At 33.3% G+C, this 20,810-nt stretch overlaps 2 protein-coding genes across 2 annotated transcripts in view; one reads left to right on the forward strand and one right to left on the reverse strand.

Annotated features, from left to right (window-relative positions):
* Positions 1 to 20,810, forward strand: part of LOC114324237 (uncharacterized) — a 157,450-nt gene that overhangs the window by 91,265 nt on the left and 45,375 nt on the right. The window lies entirely within an intron of this gene.
* LOC114324240 (uncharacterized) lies at positions 69 to 10,744 on the reverse strand. Its single transcript, XM_028272028.1, has 3 exons — positions 10,657 to 10,744; positions 3,117 to 3,303; positions 69 to 365 (listed from the first exon to the last, which is right to left on the reverse strand). The coding sequence occupies exons 2-3, from the start codon at positions 3,301 to 3,303 to the stop codon at positions 157 to 159; spliced, it is 396 nt and encodes a 131-aa protein (XP_028127829.1). The 5' UTR covers positions 10,657 to 10,744; the 3' UTR covers positions 69 to 156.

A 20,810-nucleotide genomic window follows, 5' to 3' on the forward strand; every position in this document is an offset into this window, starting at 1 on the left:
CTCACTCGCAGATATTGTGCATCTAATGAAGAGTAGTTATATTATATAGGTTACAGTGAAAACAAAAATTGGTTGATGCAATTTATTACAAATTAAATAAATTGAAATTTACATAAATATTTTAGTAAACAATCTTTACAGACAAGTTTCTTTGGCCTATTCTGCACAATATTCTCCTATGGTATCGTCTGTACAAGCGTTATAGCAGCATTCGTTGACGATTCCAAATGATTTTTGAATTTTTTTGGGGAGAAGAAGAGAGAATACTGGATCGGTTGAAACGTAAGGATAAATTACATCGGTGTTGCTGTAATCAGAGTCGATAGTGTCTAAAAAGTCGTTGTCCATGTTCATTACATCGTTATCTGAAAAATAAACAAATAAATAACTAAATATTTAGTAATATTTAAAACTAAATGAGTAAAAATAAAAACAAAATAAATAGCATTAAACTCAGAATAATATTGCTTAATTGTCAGGTTTTCTGAACCTTTAAATATAGCTTGAACTCTTAGAACTTAAAATTGAACCTTAGAAATTTAAAAGTGAGATAGATAACCTATCGTAAATCTTCACAGACCAAAGATTAGATGATTTTAGCAAAAAAAGTAAATTTCGTTCCAAAGGGATCATCTACTGATTATGAGCCAATGATCCCGCTTCATATTTTTTTATCTACTCTATCTCATATTATGTATAAGTTTTTAGTTTGTAAAAACTGTCATTATAGATAGCGGTGGGTGAAGGATTTAAAGTGTGCGTGAAGTAACCATACATATAACAGAATAGATTAGGCCAGTTCGAAAAATAGCGTAACGCAGTAACGCGGAACAGTTCGGGTCGGTGGTCTATCTATCTCTCTCTACCGGCGCTTAGCTTTCTCTCTCTAGCATATGATGGCCGCCGCCTGTGTGTCACTGTCGTTCCGTTATTCCCACCTCTTGGTAGATACGCTCACACTCGCACGACAGACAAAGATAGCTAGACCACCGTACTTGATATCGGCGTTACACCCCGATGCATTGAGTGGCATATGACTAGCCTGATCTATTTTCTTTACATATCTCTGGAAGTAACAATGTATTTTAAATGGGATTTACTTTTTCGCACTGTTTTTTGGCACACTTTCATATAATCAAATATCCTTAACTTTCGCGTTGTGATGGTGATGACATGTGAGCAATAAATTACAACAAAAGTTTTGACAGTTTTGTGGTTTTGAAAGAAGTTAGAATTTTTAAATGTCAAAGTTCTAAAAATTGTAGAGTAGGAATGAGTTCCAGTGACAAAGAGTTAAAAATTTTTTTATTTGTTTATCGTAGATAAAATAGTGTATGAAACTGTGCGTGAAGTACCTTTTGCGAACTTACGCGATGTATAGCACTCGCTCCGCTGTCGCTCGAGCTCTAAACATCGCGTGCGTTTGCAAAAAGCATACTTCACGAACTGTTTCATAAATAACTATTTTCTACAAACGTGTTAGAAATGCAATTTTTATCACTCCATAGAAGCCTTAAAAATATCACTTAAAGCAATGGTTGCTTTAAAATTTTTAAGGCACTGCAGTTAAAAGTGAAATGTCAAATTCTGAAAGCAAACGTGAAGATAATTATATTTCATTTATTAACATTGATAATAATAGTACAATTAATGTTAAAAATGTACTTTTAACACTACAATGTTTGTAGAAAAAATATTTTATGATCCTACGTGTCAAAAGTACATTTTTAAGGCATTCATGTGAAACCTTCACATGCGTGCCTTAAAATTGTACTTTTAACGCTTATATCATAAATAGTTATTAACTAATTTTAATACGTATAAGTGATACAATTGCTTATCTTGACGAAGCTGATAAAATAATTTCCCTTTTCTCCTTTCACCCCTTCTATTTAAAAAAAATGGAAATTATTTCAACGCGCTCTACGATAGAATAGAAATTCGAACTCTTCTGATAAAGAAATATAAAATATAATATTATTTGGTACTATTGGAATATTATTACCAGGTCTCTATAATCTTACTTAACCATTTAAAAATATGTGGGGGTTTTACAAATGTTCAAAATTGCCCGATGAAACCTGGCTTATCGAAAAAGTACTAAGAGGCAAAACATTTTTAAAATTGTTGTGTTTAACTAATGGAACCACAAATATAATTTAATTGGAACGTACACAAATATTGGGAGGGAAGGGGAATACAATTTTTATGGGGTGCAAAAATTTCATTGTTATTTTTTTAAGGATGTTCCTGCCATAAGAATGCCACATGTCCATTTTCAATAAAAAGTCTCTAATTGTTTTCGATATATCGACGGCGGAAAAGCAGGAACTCGTAAGTGGCAAGATGATTTTACAGGAGACCAAAAAATAGAGTAACTTTTTATTTAGAGTATATCTTATTATGTTTAGTAATACCGTTTTCTGTAACTTAAAGCCTTCCGGAAATTTTCCCAGATTTAAACGCTGGTTAATAAGTGCTGCTACACTTATTCTAAAGCGAAAACTGAAGTAACTCATTTTATGCAAATTTGTCAGTTACGAGGTCCTGTCTTTCCGTCGTCGATATTGGAAAAATCGATTTTAATTTTGCAACTTTAAAGGGCTGTAACTTTTCTTTGCACAAAAAACTAAAAAACTAAGTTTTCAATCTAATAGCACATAAAAACGTTATGGCTTTTAACTTGTAGAAGCCTCGGAGGTGTTACCAGAGAAGGTTCACATTGTTTTCAGTCTGGTGGGATGTAGAATAACATTTTTGGATGTTGTTTTATGTGCTATTAGATTGAAAACTTAGTTTTTTGCTAGCAGTTGTCGCTAGGATATCACTGCCATTTCGATCGTTGCAACCAGTGACTGCACGCCGGGGTTTGTCCTATTTGGGTCAGAGATAGCAGCATATGTGCCTCCTGATGAGAGACTAATAAGTTTCGAAACCGGTAGAGGTGCTTGCTGCACTCTCTGATTCGACTGGAATGATGATGCGGCTGTAGTTTCGTGTTGCAACGAAATTGGAAATGGTTATTCAGTTTTGATTTTCTTTGCTCATTTGTACTAACGTAAGTTAGGTCCAATCGAATTTTTTTTGTGTAGATGTTTGTAGATATTTGTACTTACCTGTACTTCTTTTGTTGTTGCTATTTGGTGACCAATACCTTCCTAGGCATATCCTATTAAGCCTATCTGTTAACCTGTGACCACAGGTTTTCTGTGAACGTTTTGAAAGATTATTTACATAATATGGCGAACAAGTAAAACAGTAGAAGTTGATCAAAATAAAGATGAGTGTGGATTGAAGATGCATCTGGAAATATAAATTAAAATGATTAAGTATTTTTCTTTACTCAGCTGTAAAAAATATAGCAACAAAAATGTAGATCTATCTTCTTCTAGTACCGACTCTACTAATGAAAGTTGGCTATAACCAGTACAAATTTGTCTTTATCTTCTGCTTTTTTTAAAAGTCGTCTACAAGGACCATTTTTCTTCGATTTTAGCATTCATAATTAGCTGCAATAACTCGTACTTATCCTTTCTAAGTATGTGCTCCAAATATGCTGTCTTTCTCCTTGATGATCTCCTTGGTGGTTTAAATTCTCTGCCTTTTCCTAATCTGTGCAACACCATTTCGTTCTTAATATGATCGGTCCATGGTATTTTCAAAATTCTCGTAAAAGCCACATCTCAAAAGCTTCCAGCTTTTCATTAAGTCAACATTAACAGGCGAAGCTTCGGCACCATAAACAGGAATAGAGTGGATAAATCATTTTATCATCCGATATCGGATTTTCAGTTTTTGGTTACTCAGATAGTTCCTCATCTTCAAAAAGGCTGTTCGTAATTGCTCTATTCTTGAATCAAATTCTGATTTCGGATTTGGATCTACTATGAAAACAGATATAAAAACAAACATGCATTTGTAGTATGGTATAGTTAGACCCAAACCCAGACATCCAAAGTGAAAGTTATCCTCCAACACCAAATTGTTCTATATGGTCCACATAATGTTCAGAAAAAAGTCACACCATTTTGAGCGTCGGGTTTGGGGGGGAGAGGGGGGAGAAATCTGCAAATTCGTAGTTTTTTACGTTTTTCGTCAATATTTCTAAAACTAAGCGGTTTAGCATGAACAACCCTCCACACAAAATTGTTCTACATTAAATTTGAAATAAAAAAGGCCATATGCATAACCCTTCTAAAATGAACGGTTCCAAAGTTACGGAGGTAGTATAGTATAATTGGTCCAAAAAAAGGACTAACTTAGACATCCAAAGTAAAAGTTTTCCTTCAACACCAAATTGTTCTATATGGTCCACAAATTGTTCAGTAAAAAGTTACACCATTTTGAGGGCCCGGTTTGGGGGGGAGATGGGGGAAAAGTCGGTAAATTAGTAGTTTTTTTAAGTTTTTCGTCAATATTTCTAAAACTATGCTTTAGCGTAATTAATGTTCTATAGAAAAATATTTTACATAAAATTCAAAACAAAAAAGTTTCTATACATAATTGTTATAAAATCAACGGTTCCAGAGTTACGGAGGGTGAAAAGTGGAGGTTTTCGATACTTTTTATACTTACCGATTTCTCCCCCCTCTCCCCCCCAAACCCGACGCTCAAAATGGTGTGACTTTTTTCTGAACATTACGTGGACCATATAGAACAATTTGGTGTTGGAGGATAACTTTCACTTTGGACGTCTGGGTTTTTGGTATAGTTATATCATAAATATTGCCCAAAAAATATAAAAAGTATCGAAAACCTCGATTTTCACCCTCCGCAACTCTGGAACCGTTGACTTTATAACAATTATGTATAGAACATTTTTTGTTTTAAATTTCATGTAGAACATTTTTGTATATAACATTGTTTACGCTAAATCATAGTTTTAGAAACATTGACGAAAACAGTAAAAAAACTACTAATTTACCGGCTTCTCTCCCATCTCCCTCCCAAACCGGACGCTCAAAATGGTGTAACTTTTTCATGAACAACATGTGGACCATATAGAACATTTTGGTGTTGGAGGAAAACTTTTACTTTGGATGTTTGGGTTAGGCCTTTTTTTGGACCAGTTATACTATACCACCTCCGTAACTTTGGAACAATTCATTTTAGAAAGATTATGCATAGGGCCTTTTTTATTTCAAATTTAATGTAGAACAATTTTGAATAGAGGTTTGTTCATGCTAAACCGCATAGTTTTAGAAATATTGGCGAGAAACTTAAGAAACTACGAATTTATCGATTTCTCCCCCCTCTCCCCCCCCAAACCCGACGCTCAAAATGGTGTGACTTTTTTCTGGACATTGTGTGGACCATATAGAACAATTTGGTGTTGAAGGATAACTTTCACTTTGGATGTCTGGGTTATGCCATCTTTTGGATCAACTATACTATACTATTGGGAAATGTATCGATAGAAAGGGTGTAACGGTATAATATTTTTGCTAAGAAAAGACATTCCCCTCGAGTGTAGACAACCAGTTCTACCTTTATACGTAAATGATAACACCAACAATTAATAAAATTGTTGAATTAGGTGTACTTACTTGACATATTCGAAACATGGCCTCTTGTGGCGCATGTGTTTTGTTTTAATTTTCTATTTCTCTCTAAGGCCGCATATCAAAGAAACATGAAACGTAAATCACGTTTCATGGAAATAAAACACTGCTAAATAAATAAACGTCCGGCCATTTATGAAACTCTCCGAAAATAAAAATGTTTTATGAGCACGAATCACACTCGTTTCATTGGTAGGCGGACTTCAAGATTTGTTTAGCCGTGTTTTATTTACATAAAACGTGTTTTACGTTTCATGTTTCATGTTTTAAGTCTCATGTTTCGTTAGCCAAGCCGCACACCAAAGAAACATGAAGCGAAAAACATGAAACATGAAACGAAAAACATGTTTCATAAAAAGAAAACACTGCTAAACAAATCTCAAAGTCCGCCTACCAATGAAACGAGTGTAATTCATGCTCATGACACATTTTTATTTTCGGAGAGTTTAATAAATGGCCGGACATATATTTGTTTAGCAGTGGTTTATTTCCATGAAACGTAATTTACGTTTCATGTTTCTTTGATGTGCGGCCTGCCTTAGTGTGCGGCTTGCCTAAGGCGATGGAGCGCCATTTTTGACAAACGAGTCGTTGTTAGGTATGGTTCTTTGCGTAGGCTGGTCATCGGAGCTATTACTAAAAATTGCGTGGAGAAAATTACCTTAAGGTGATCAAATATACAAGGTGTCCCGAAAAGGTTGGTCATAAATTATACCACAGATTCTGGGGACAAAAATCGGTTGATTGAACCTCACTTACCTATATACAATAGTGCACACAAAAAAAGTTACAGCCCTTTGAAGTTACAAAATGAAAATCGATTTTTTTTCATATATTGAAAACTCTTAGAGATTTTTTATTTAAAATGAACATGTGGCATTCTTATAGCAGCAACATCTTAAAAAAAAATTAAAGTGAAATTTGTGCGCCCCATAAAAATTTTATGGGGGTTTTGTTCCCTTAAACCCCCCCAAACTTTTGTGTACGTTCCAATTAAATTATTATTGTGGCACCACTAGTTAAACACAGTGTTTCTAAAACTTTTTTGCCTCTTAGTACTTTTTCGATAAGCCAGTGTTTATCGAGATATTTTGAATATTTGTCGAATCCACCACATATTTGTATATGGTACGTAAATTATGTATATTTGTACGATTATAGAGACCTGTTAGAATTTGAAAATTTATTTGTAATGTACATTTTTGGGTATATTTTGAAAAAGAAGCCACATCTCGATAAAAGGTGACTTATCAAAAAAGACTAAGAGGCAAAAAAGTTTTAAAAACACTGTGTTTAACTAATGGTACCACAATAATAGTTTAATTGGAAAGTACACAAACATTTGGGAGGAACAAAACCCTCATAAAATTTGTATGTAAATATATTAAAAAAGAAGCCGCATCTCGATAAAAACTCGCTTATAGAAAAAATAATAAGAGGCAAAAAAGTTTTAAAAACGTTGTGTTTAACTAATGGTACCACAATAATGAATTAATTGGAACGTACATAAAAGTTTGGGGGGGTTTAAGGGAACAAAACCCCCACAAATTTTTTATGGAGGACAAATCTCACTATAATTTTGTTTTAAGATGCTCCTCCCATAAGAATGATACATGTCCATTTTCAATAAAAAATCTCTGATAGATTTCGATATATTGAAAAAAATCGATTTTCATTTTGTAACTTCAAAGGGCTGTAACTTTTTTTATGAGCACATTTGTACTAAGGTAAGTTAGGTTCGATCGAACTATTTTTGACTCCAGAATGTCTGGTATAATTTATGACCAATCTTTTCGGGACACCCTGTATATTTTGTTGGATACAACCACATTTTTGGTGGACTTTCCCTACTACCTGGTGATTAAAGTGATAAGATTCTTGAGGAAGTTTTATTAATATTGAATGGGAAAAAACTGATTATAATTCGGATTAATTTGCTTCAAACCGGAGTAGTTACAAAACGATTACACTGAAGGAAAAAAGAAAATAAGTGACGAAATTAATTTTAACCCTGCGTTGGACGGAAAACAGGTATGTCGTTGTTCTTTTGTTTTTTTTTATAGCTGTAGGTTAATAATAAAAGAGTCAAATTCGTTTGCTTGTCAACTCTTTTACTGTAGGTGTAAAAAGTTGATTGGATGAAAAAAGTAGCTACGTTTAAAGGAATAATTTTAAAACGTATTTTAAATTTAAGCTGCAGATTTTGGTAATATGATCTTAAGAGGAAACAGTAGCGATCAACAGGTAGCGAAAACGCGTTCCAAGGTTGCGGCTGTAATTTTGAATATTTTTTCGAGATATTTGGCACACGTATTCGTAATATAATAAGGAATGGCGGTACAGAGAACAATTTGAAAAATATATTAATATGTGGAAATTACTCTGTAATTAAATACAATATTAAAAAAACGAGCCTGTACCGCCATTAAGAGGAACAAAAAAATACACTTTCTTCAAATAAACTTTTTTATCCAATGCCTAGATTTTATGTCATTTTGGAACTACTAAAATTTTTTATTTCATTAGTAGTTCCAAAATGACGCAAAATCTAGGCATCTGATAAAAAAGTTTATTTGAAGAAAGTGTATTTTTTTGTTCTTCTTAATGGCGGTACAGGCTCGTTTTTTTAATATTGTATTTAATTACAGAGTAATTTCCACATATTAATATATTTTCCAAATTGGGCTCTGTACCGCCATTCTTTATTATATTACAAATACGTGTGCCAAATATCTCGAAAAAATATTCAAATTTACAGCCGCAATTTTGGAACGCGTTTTGGCTACCTGTTGATCGCTACTGTATCACCTTAATAATATAATATATTATACTGGGATGGGTTTAGCAGCATTTGGATATAATATTCTTTTGTTTCATTACATGGGGTGGGATAACTTAGAAACGGCTATTTTACCATAGAGGATTTAATTATAATAAACTATATAGACATATTTATGAAGGCATTTATTTGTTGAAGTGCTCTTCAAAGTAGTTTTTTTTCTAATGTTGTTGAGAAATAAAATACTTAATCGAAACAGCTATTTGTTATTTTTGGGGACATTTAAATTTTGTAAAATAAAGTACATCATACGGGTACTTAATGGGACTATTTTTTATTTAAGGGTTTTAGTACGGGATATCGTTTTTTGAAGTAACACGCTTTCGACGGGGAGGCCATTTGAGCGTCATGGTATGACAATGGATGGACTGCGACTGATGGACCTGATGATAGAATCATGAGCCCTGCTTAGTCTGTGGGAGATGTCATGGTCATCTCATATCTGGAGGACATTGTGAATTAAGTTTTTTTTATTTCATTTTATTAATTTAAAAGTTTAACAACAAAAAGTTATAGTTACTTGCTCATGTTTTAATTGAACTTTATTTTCTTTTGAAAATCATTAAGAGGATGAACTCTATTATTTGATAATATTTTAATCTAAACTTTATTAAGAGGATGATCTGATACTTTAATAATTTTTGTTGTTGTTAATTTAACTTATTTTTCATGGACAGGTATACCTATAGGTTGAGGGTGTAATACTTGGAGCTAGTTCTCCACTTCTATTTTTTTATTCCTACTATTTATTTAAAGTACACAGCATTTAAAGTTTTTAAAATATCTACGTCACAGTTAAAATTGTAATGGGGCAAAGGCAGGAATTTTATTGGAATCTATAATTTAAAACTTTTTAAATATTTACTTACGGTGTGTTTTCATTCTGCGCTTGCGTACGCTATGGGCCCATTGCTAACTGCCGCGTTACCTGAAGTCCGTTCGTGTTGAGGAAGGAACATCTTTCAGTCTTTGTTACCAGCTTTGTTGTTATTTTTTTTTTTTAATTGAATTTAATGTATGGGGAGAATATATATTGGAAATAGTGGATTTTTAATTTAAATAATCATATTGCTCTAAGATAATTTTGTCACCTTGAATATTTTTTTAAATAATATTTAGATGAATTTGTCACTTAAATACTACTTGTAGTCACTCTTATTAATTAATTGAGATAGTTAATGTCGCCTAATCACTTGTATAGTCTGTTCGTAAGAGACAACCTCGTAACCGATGTTAGGATTACATCATAGGGTAATAAAAGTTGTATACGGGTTACTCGTGTCTTGTTATTTTTCCTTTGCTTCATTTGGGGAATAAGTTATAGTTATCTGTTTGTACTGGCTGGCAATAAAGGAAGCTGGCGCCCAGGTATATTTAATCGTTCTATTTGAATCCACCCCGCCACCGGTGAGTTAGTTTGGAGCCAGTACCGTTGAAGAACGACAACGGTCTACATATTATATAACTGCAAGGTGAGTAGCATTAGTGCTGTGGTGTTTGGTTTTGTATTTGTCTACGTGCTAACCCGTCTTGCGCGTTATAAGGGTAAATAAATAAAAATACCTAAGAACTTGGAATTCAGACAATAACAATTAAACAACAGAAATAAGGGACAGGATATAAGTAGCAAGAAATGCGTTTGTAAAAATGAAAACAGCTCTCTGCAACAAAGATATTTTAGAACTATGAGTAAGAGCTCTGATATGCTACATGTTTTCGACATTGCAATATGGACTTGAAGTTGGACATTGAAGCAAGAACACATAAAGAAGCTACAGTAATTTGAAATATGGTGTTAGAGGAGGAATCTTAGAATAGCATGGACAAAAAAGAAAACGAACACGGAAGTTTTACGAGAAATGGGCAAAGAATACGAAATAATAAACACAATAAAAATAAAGAAATTAAAATATATGGGATACGTAATGAGGGGACAGCGATATCAAATACTAAGACTGATAATACAGGGAAAGATAAGAGGGGGAAGGAGTATAGGAATAGGGAGAGTGTTATGGTTGAAGAATTTAAGGGACGGGTTTAAATGCAGTTCAATAGAACTCCTCAGAACAGCGGTAGATAGAGTAAAGATAGTGATGATCATATGCAACTTTCGATATGGAAACGGCACTTAAAGAAGAAGAAGTACATTGATAAATACCAATAGTAAAGCTATTTTTCAACAGCATAAAAGTAAGTAAATAATAATTTTTCATATTTACTCAATAGTAACTACAACAAAATGACGATATTTCTTACCTTTAAAACTATACCCTAAATACAAAGCTGATTTAGGTGTGTAACTGATGCACTTTACCAATTTCTCAGCGTTTTATACCATTTCATAATTTACTGTTTACAATTCTATATTTAGGATTAACTTCACAACAATTATAAAAGAGATCTTAACATATGTCAAGACTTTCTTCTGCTTCATTAGGTTTTACTGAATATTAAATAACTATGCATGCATTAATGGCAATATATTACAAACGATCCTTAAATAGACGTACTGGGTTTCTTTTACCTTGAGGAATTATTTTCCTGGAAAATAGTTATTCTTTTGTTCAACCTACATGTTCCAGGTCGTATGTTAACAAGTAATTACACGCACGCGCAGCAGGTTTCCGCAGGTTCAAAAATTCTATTTTTCATAGAAGAGTCGCGGTGCTGATTATTCCTCTACCCCATCCTATACAGTACGCTCGTAGGTGTAGAGTCTAGAGTCTGCTATTTTCTGTTGCCGAAATACATATATCTTTTGTTTGAGCATTTTTCTGACAGGCATGTTAGAGTGTAGTGAGTTAAGTGAAGAATTTGTCAAGGGGGGTGCTCTCAGTAAGTATTTAAACAATTTACTTTTACTAGTTATACAATTTATTTAATGTCCGACTGGTATATTATGATTTGACAAATAATGACATTATATCAAATTCAGTCAAATATAAAACTATATTTCCGTAGGGCGGTATTTTTTAAAATAACCTCCTAGGGCCTATTAAATTTACGAATAATTTGACAATGAATTATTTTCTTACATAGAAGTAAAGGCTTCAGTTTGTATGATGGTATAAAATTGTATCATTAAAAATTTCTTAAAAAATGTCGTCCGAATGGAGTAAAAAACTAAATGAAACTAGCACCCTAATTGCAAAGGTGACATCAAAATATAACATGGTTTGATTTAGAAATTGTGGTAATTAAAGTGACCCTAGGCCGATGTTATAAGAATAATTTTAAATACTTAAAAACAACAACAAAACCTTGTCAGCTCGAATGACACAGTCCAAATTCATTCCATCCAATGTCATTCGAGCTGACAAGAACCTAGCGTTTAATTCGAGCAAGGAAGTTATATTGCTCTTTAAGTATTTAAAATTAATTTTATAACATCGATCTAGGATCATTTTAATTACCACAAATGTCTAGATTAAACCATTTATTTTAATGTCACCTTTAAAACTAGTGCTAGTTTCATTTACTTTACGGAATGCACTGAAGATGACCTGAATAAGATCTAAAACGTTCTGTCTTTTACTGTATTTGGACGACACTTTTTAAGAAAATTTAACACTAAAATTCTATACCATCATACAAACTGAAGTTTTTGCTTGTATGTAAGTTTTTATAACTATGGTATGAATCCAGCTACGAGGATGTTCCCTTTAATTTCAATTATTTTCATTCAAGTTTATTCTTCTTCTTTAGGTGCCGTGTCTGTATTCAGACGTTGGCCGTCATCATGTTTACAATTTCCTGAAACCTCTCTCTATCGGCTGCTGCGCGAAATAATTCTTCTACTGTGGAATCACACCATTGTCTAATATTACGCAGCCATGAAAGTTTCTTTCGACCAATCCATCTCTTTCCCTCCACTTTTCCTTTTATTATAAGGCGAAGCAGATGGTACTTAGAGTCAGAGAGTCAAGATGGCCGACGATGCGAACGTGTGTCGAGTTTGCTCCGACAACTTTATAGTAAATTCTAAGTCAGTTGTGTGCAAATTATGTAAAAATGTGTTTCATTTAATGTGCGTGTCTTTAAAAGATGCATGGCAAAAAGTTTTAATGGAAAGTACCAATTTATTCTGGTTATGTGATTGGCCTCAATTGGTGCCATCCTTAGTATACTCATTCTTAATTTTATCATTTTTTATCACTCCCATTTCCTCCACATGCGTTCGTTGTTCTTCTTTCTTTTTTCTGCCGAACACTCAGTTTCGTACATCATATCCGGTCTTATGGCTGTTTTATAAACTTTTCCTTTTATCTTCGTTGGAATGTTTCTATGACACACAACACACCACTCGCTTACTTCCACATCATTCATCCAACCCTAATTATAATGTATGAATCTCCATTTATTTCCCCATTACTCTGTAATACAGATCCTATATACTTCAAACCATTACTTTTCACCATCCAAAGTTATTATTTTCTTCGTAGCGACTTTTAAATGAACATTCCAAATAGTCTGTTTTTGTGCTACTAAGTTTTAAACTTTTTTTCTCAAGAGTTTGCCTCTATTGTTCCAGTTTTTGTTCTACGTCGCTTTCACTATCTCCTGCTAACACTACATCATCAGCATCCGTTAAGCTCCACGGAATGTTAACCTGTGGTTTTACTGTTATCTGATTCAAAGCTAATGAGAATAAATAAAGATTGAGCACCAAGCCTTGGAACAATCCTACTTTCACATCAAATTTATCCTGAAGAATGCAGACTTCAAGACGAATGATTCTGATTTAGAGATGCAGTTTCTTAAAAAAGAAATTATGCTCAAGGAGCAGCTATTAGAAGAAAAGGAATATTCCAATAGTGTTCAAAAAGCGCTTATTAAAAGCTATGAAGAAAAAATAGAAGATCTCAAAGTATTGTCCTATGGAAAAAATGGTACAAAAAATCCAAGCAAATCAATAGTAAGTACAGGTACGCAAAGTAGTCAAGGTCAAAAGGAGAATACCTTGCAGCAAGCAACCACCAATACGTCTCTACCACAAGCACAGAACAGATTTAATTGTCAAACTGATGGTAATTTTCCATCTTCTGCTGTTAGTAACAATGCAAACGGAGGTTTGACCAAAATGACATCTCAACCGTCAACTTCAAACACGAATGACAATAAGATGACTGCGACAGCAGCGAATTTAAAATAAAAACAAACAAGAAATCCTAATAATAATAAGATCGACCCTACAGCAGTAACGATGGCACTTCTGCAGACACACCAAAATAATGTCATGCGTGAAATACAAGCGCTTGGATCAACCAACGACGATAATGTTGGCTGGGAAACAGTTAAACCCAGAAATAAACAACGGAACCGCAGATCCGTTATTGGAAGAAATGAAGTTGATACTGGTATCCAAGTAATTCCTAAGTATGTATCACTTCATGTGTCTCGATTGGCACCTAATACGAGACCTGAAGATTTGAAGCAAATGCTTGTAAATGATTTTCCCGAAGTAAATTGCGAGAAACATGAGTCCAAACGACCAGAGATTTATGCATCAATGAAAGTGACTATTAATCAAGAGAATTTCAAAAAAGCATGGCGAAAAGAGATATGGCCCAATGGGGCAATTGTATCACGGTTTTTAGCAAAGAAGAGGGTGCCGACAGCACCGGAGGATCCTCGGGTATAGGTACTAATCTCATATTAAAGAATTATAATCTAAAGAAGGAATTCTGCGTATTTATTATCAAAATGTTCGTGGTCTAAGGACAAAAACTGATACATTATACACAAGCATATTATCTGAAGACTATGATATTATTGCACTATCAGAGACTTGTTGAATGCAGAATTTTATGACAATGAGCTGTTTGATGATAGATATAATGTGGTAAGAAGAGATCGTGATTTGAATCGAGGCGGAGGTGTACTGATGGCACTCAAAAAAGAAATACCTTATGAAATAATTGAAGTAAGCTGTGATATTGAATGTATTATTGTCAAGATAGATTTTAGAAGAACCATATTTTATATGTCTGTTGTTTATTTTCCACCTAACTGTTGTATATATAAGTATGAAACATTTTTAAATCTCTTTGAAGATGTTATCTTAAATCAAAATTCAAATATGTTAATAATAGGGGATTTTAACTTGCCAAATTTTGAAAATAATAATTATGACTGTGATAAAAACATTCTTTGCATCAGTTTCTGAATATGGGCAACTTGCAGCAATGTAATGGAGTATATAATCATATGAATAGATTGCTGGATCTCATATTGTCAAACCTTACAGTATCAGATGTTATTAGGTCAGATAGTCCACTGATTGCTGAAGACAAATATCATCCTTCTCTTACTTTCACTATCATTATAGATAAATCAGAGTCTGAAAAGCATTGTATGAAAAACTATAAATATGATTACTCAAAAGGTGATTTTTTGATGTTATATAAGCTACTTGAGCAATGTGATTGGTCTGACCTACTGACATGTGATGATGTGGACAGGTCTTTGGGTCTTTTCTATGCAAAGATGTATGATTTTATGGATGTATCAGTACCAAAATTTGAGGTTAAAATGAATAAATCAGTGGCAAAATTCCCGCCTTGGTTCTCCATTGATCTGGTTAAAAATATTAGGTTAAAAAATCGTCTGCATTGTTTAGTTAAAAAAGGTAAGGCAAATGCAGAAGAGTTGAGTATGTATTTAACACTCAGAAAAAATATAAAATTTCAAACAAAAAATGATTACAAATTATATAAACAAAATATAGAAAAGAACCTAACAAATGATCCCAGTAGTTTTTGGGGATTTTTAAAAGGAAAAGCAGGTCTTAGTGGGGTACCAATGAAGATGGTATTTGGCACCGAGAGCTACGAGGGTTCTCAGAATATAGCTAACGCTTTTGCACAGTTTTTTCAGTCTGTATATGCAGAAACTGATGACACTGATTATAGTTCAAATAAAGAAAGCTGGGGGCTTTTTAAGTTTCCTAGAGTTGTAGATTCTGATATATTAAATAGCATTAAAAAATTAAAACCAAAAAAGTTCACAGGACCTGATGAGATACCGTCTTATATTTATAAAGATTGTGCTGAGTTTATAATTAAGCCTTTAGTTTTTATATTTAATTTAGCAATTGAACAAAATCGATTTCCCAGCTATTTAAAAAATGCTGTGATCTCTCCTGTACATAAAAATGGTAAAAAATGTGACATATATAATTATAGACCAATTAGTATCTTGAATGGAGTCGCTAAATTTTTTGAAAATATTTTATATTTAAATATATATAATTTTGTAAAAGAATCAATAACAATTTCACAACATGGTTTTCTCCCAGATAAATATACAGTTGCTAATCTTTGCCTATTTTCAGAACATGCGTGTAATGCAATAGTCAATAAAAAACAGCTAGATGTCATATATACAGACTGCGCAAAAGCTTTTGATCGGGTGGACCATGGCATGCTCTTAAATAAGTTGGTTGAATATGGTTTCTCTGAGAATGCATATAACTTTATGAAATCTTACCTGCTTCACAGATCACAGATAGTAAAGGTGGGAGGAACATTTTCAGGTCAGTTTAATGCCAAGTCAGGTGTCCCACAGGGTAGTAATTTAGGCCCTTTACTATTCCTACTTTTTATCAACGATTTAGCAGCATCAGTAACTGTTTCAACCAGCCTACTGTATGCTGATGACTTTAAACTTTTTAGAACAATCTCATGTAATGAAGACTGTCATATGTTACAGTCTGATCTAAGTCATGTGGCTGGTTGGTTTAGAATTAATAAGATGTCACTTAATATTAGCAAATGTTCAGTTGTCACATTTACTCGTAAATTAAATTTCATCATTGAAGATTATCATATAGATGGTGTAGTTATAGAGAGGAGAAATGAATTTAGGGATCTGGGGGTCAATTTTGAGTCAAACATGAGCTTTGATAAACATCTTTTTAGTATTGTAAATAAGGCATATAAAATATTAGGTTTTATTATACGTAATTCTAGGGACTTTGATATTGACACAATTATAAGGCTCTACAATGCCATTGTAAGACCAAATCTAGAATATGCGTCAGGCATATGGTCCCCAACAACAGCTTTTAAAACGGATTTAATTGAAAAGGTTCAAAAGCGGTTTTTCTCCTCTTTATGATGCTTATGAGCAGACGTTATGATTATTTTACTTTATTTTCTATTCGAGTATTTCATAATTATCTTCTATTCGTTTTAACTTACTTTTTCGTTAAAAGCTTGTTTGGTGCCCTCTTTTATTATCCTTTAATTCCTCTCTATTTTCATCTAAAATCTAAATAATCATACGGAACGTACTTCATATATTCTATTCTTATCATATATTCTATTCTTATTCTGACTCTACTAGATATCTGTCTTTCAATACGGAACATGGTTGCCCATCTACTCATACTTTGCGCTGTCATGTCAATGAGAGTGACAATTAGTAATGGAGGGGCAAAATTAATATATCTAAAGAGATGAGTCCATAAGGCCTTATCTATTTCATTAGACCATATTCTCTTGGGGCAAGAATACATATTATCATATTTTAATTTCATTTCTCCATCTAACAGCTTTTTATAATCATTTTTACGTATCTAACCTAATCTCCAATGTCAAAGCATGTGTTCTGATATTTTAGTTTTAAATATACCTATCTTTTTAATTTACATATATGCACGTTTAGTAATCAAATTTTAACCAGTAGTATCAATCTTAATTCTATTTAATTTACCTTGCCATCTACTAGTTTTTGAGCATTATTTTACAAAGGCTCGTTTTTGGTTTTTCTTCTTGATTGTCACTTATACTCGTTCTGTATTCTAGTTTTTGGGATAAAGATCACCGTCCTCCCTCCGGGAGCTTCAATAATCCTTAATTGCCGGCGACCAAACAACGAGGGACATGTCATCTAGACTGCAACCACATCTGCAGGCCTGGTAGAATACAGCCCCAGTACTAGTTGTAGAAGCAGCAGTACCATTCGACATCAAGAAGTTACCAGCGAACCAGATACCAAAAGCCATAAGTATAATCCAGAATTGTTAGTTTTTGTCAAGAATTTGAATATATTTGTTAATCCATTTAATAAGTCATATTTTTATTATATCTTTATTGAACAATAAACATGATTAGTTAAAAAATACTTTTTTGTTTGTTTTCATTCTAAATTATCAGAGTTCATATCTAAGATTTAGTCCTGTCGCCAGGGGGGGTACAACGGCCTCGTTAATTCAGATGGACTTACCCAAGTTTTTTTTATGTATTTTGACCCGTAGAACACGAATTTTTTGGGTAACAGTTGATCCGGATGTCGATAAGATTGTTATAGACCAAGAACTTGAGGAATCAAATAACAGCGATTTTTGGCAAAACAAAACAATATTTTGTATTTTTTGGGTCATTTTAAGCAAAAAATATTTCTACAAGTTTTTTAGTAGGATGCACAGTTTTCGAGATAAACGCGGTTGAACTTTGAAAAAATCGAAAAACTGCAATTTTTAAACCCGAATAACTTTTGATTAAAAAATAAAATAGCAATTCTGCTTAGCGCCTTTGAAAGTTCAAGTCAAATTATGTCGGTTTTGATTATTTGCATTGCTAAAAATTTATTGTGTTATTGTTAAACAAAGCTACAAACAACTAGTGCGTGAGTGATGTTTCTATGATTTCTCATTTAAAATCGAACGAGTAGGTAGAATAGGTACTAGTGCAATCAAGACTATTTCTACGTTACATGCGTTAAAACGCATGTAAAAGCACGGGAAACCCTACGTGTTTATAGCTTTGTTAAACAATAAAAAAATAAATTTTTACCAATGCAAATAATCAAAACCGATATAATTTGACTTAAACTTTCAAATGCGGTAAGCAGACTTGCTATTTTATTTTTTAATCAAAAGTTATTCGGGTTCAAAAATTGCAATTTTTCGATTTTTTTAAAGTTCAACCGCGTTTATCTCGAAAACTGGGCATCCTACGAAAAAACTTGTAGAAATATTTTTTACTTAAAATGGCCCAAAAAATACAAAATATTGTTTTGTTTTGCCAAAAATCGCTGTTATTTGATTCCTCAAGTTCTTGGTCTATAACAATCTTATCGACATTCGGATCAACTGTTACCCAAAAAATTCGTGTTCTACGGGTCAAAATACATAAAAAAAACTTGAGTAAGTCCATCTGAATTAACGAGGCCGTTGTACCCCCCCTGGCGACAGGACTAATTAGGATAAGACGAACACACATCCTGAGAGACTGAGCTAGGTTGGGGTGAACAATAGCTATCTTGGATGATTGGAGTAATAGAGAGATTTTGCACCTCTTAAAATAACCGCTGATTTTGGCTCCGCTATGGTTAACTTTATTAAGCATAACGATTGCAACAACGTTAAAAAGCAGAGTTTTTGCAGCCTGTCAAGTAGGTTTTTCGTGTCATCGTTATCGTTATTTAAACAAAACCTCACTTCACAACGTTAATAATTTTAAGCATATACTTGAACAGTTTTTAATATTTTAATTTATAGGTCATCAAAATTAGAATCTATGTAAATGTAATTTTACTGATTTTATTACATTCTGGCAACAAAGCAATTTAACCATTACTATAACGATAACGATAAGCACTACTTTAAACCTCCGTAAATTACGGAATCCCTTATGTTTAATAACGATAACGGATCATATATTCGCTACTGCGCAGACGTAGTATAACGATAACCATAACGGAATTGCAAAATAAGAGGTGCAAAATCTCTCTAATATTTTCAAATATTATTTCAATTAGCTGGGGTAGTCTATCGTGGTTTTCGTTTCAAAAGTATTAATTCTTGACGTAATATTGAGAACTTTGTCCAAAGGAAATTTGGAGAATACCACTCTGACAAATCATGAAAATAAGCTACCAAAACGGTTTCGTCGATATGGTCCAAGCACTGTTTCGTCAGCCAGGCCTCAAAATGGAAATGTTCCTTTCTCGCAAATCCTCCTAGCTTTTTATTTGGCACAAGCGCACCCACAGCACCGTAGATCGGTGTTTTGGGACATTTCGAACACTTTGTACCTCAGTCGCAAAATTATTTTTTAGGTACTGTGAAGTTGACAAATAACAACCTATGTAAAATATGGTTACTTCATTTACGTTACGACTTTCAGGTAAATGTTGGTACTTATTTGAAAACTCAAAATTCATCAAAATTTTTCTTATATAAAGAATATTTGCTTAGTCGGACATTAAATGTTGAAGGCACCAGGTGTATTACGGATAATATTGCTTTCGGTCATCGTATATCCCTCGGTCCAGGGGCCCTCGAGATACACACCAGTGACCTCAAGAGTTATTATCCTTATAATACCCTTGATACCTTAATAACCATTATTTCACTTTATTTTAGTGATCTTAAATGGGACCGAATGATTCATTTAATATGACAAAGAACACAGCGATTGAGACGTCTATGTGATTAGGTTCCGGACTGTATTTTAGACCAGTTAGCTGACCATTTATCTGCTTGTAGTGATGCTGATGAAGTAGGCATAATAAATCATGCAGAAATCATGAATCTGAGCGACTCAGAGAACAGTATTGCAAAAGAAAGTTCGCAGGTTCTGAATATCACCAATCAGAATGTCAATCAACCTTCGCAGCCATCAATTGAACTTTTACCTGATCTCTCATTGCAACATGTTGCAATTTTGTTGTAGTCCCTTAGAATAAATAATAAAAAGTTTCTTTTGAATGAAATATTTTCAATTAAAAATCATAAAAATTTTTTTATATCAGCTAAGAATATGCGTTCACTACTATACATCAAGAAATTTACTACCAACGTTGCTGTTACTGAATATATCATGAAGTACAGGACCACATATCTAAAACTTGTCAGGTCAGCTAAAAAAGCCTATTATCAAAATCGTCTGGGAAGCTCTAAAAGTGTTGCAAAAGAGACTTGGTCTATAATAAACGATCTTCGAAATAAAACTCACACAGCTCAATCATTTTCCCTTCCAAATCCTGAAAGTCTAAACGACTACTTCGTTAATGTGAGTAAAGATATAACATCAACAGTTTTGCCGCAACAAGATCCTATTTCCTATCTTCCTAATTCAAGACAGGTCTCGAATTCATTCTTTTTACGACCAGTCGATAACTCTGAACTTATCCAAACAATCAATTGTATCAAAAGCAAATCATCCTGTAGTACTGATGGACTATCTATAAAAATTTTCTCTAATCTCACAGAAAATGTGTTGGAAATCCTCCTCTCACTAATTAATGATTCCTTCGAAAAAGGTAAATTTCCAGAGTGCCCAAAGACAGCCATTATTATTCCTCTTCATAAGGGTGGCGAAAAATCTGATGCCTGCAACTATAGACCTATTGCCTTACTACCGGTACTCTCCAAAATTATTGAGAGACTCATTAAAACTCGA

The sequence above is a fragment of the Diabrotica virgifera genome, chromosome 3, assembly GCF_917563875.1.
Source record: "Diabrotica virgifera virgifera chromosome 3, PGI_DIABVI_V3a".
Lineage (NCBI taxonomy): Eukaryota > Metazoa > Arthropoda > Insecta > Coleoptera > Chrysomelidae > Diabrotica > Diabrotica virgifera.

Coding starts and splice junctions, on each gene's coding strand:
- LOC114324240 (XM_028272028.1), bottom strand. CDS start 3,303: ATGCATCTTCAATCCACACTCATCTTTATTTTGATCAACTTCTACTGT. Junction 366..3,116: donor CAACAACAAAAGAAGTACAG/GTAAGTACAAAT, acceptor TTTATTTTTCAG/ATAACGATGTAATGAACATG.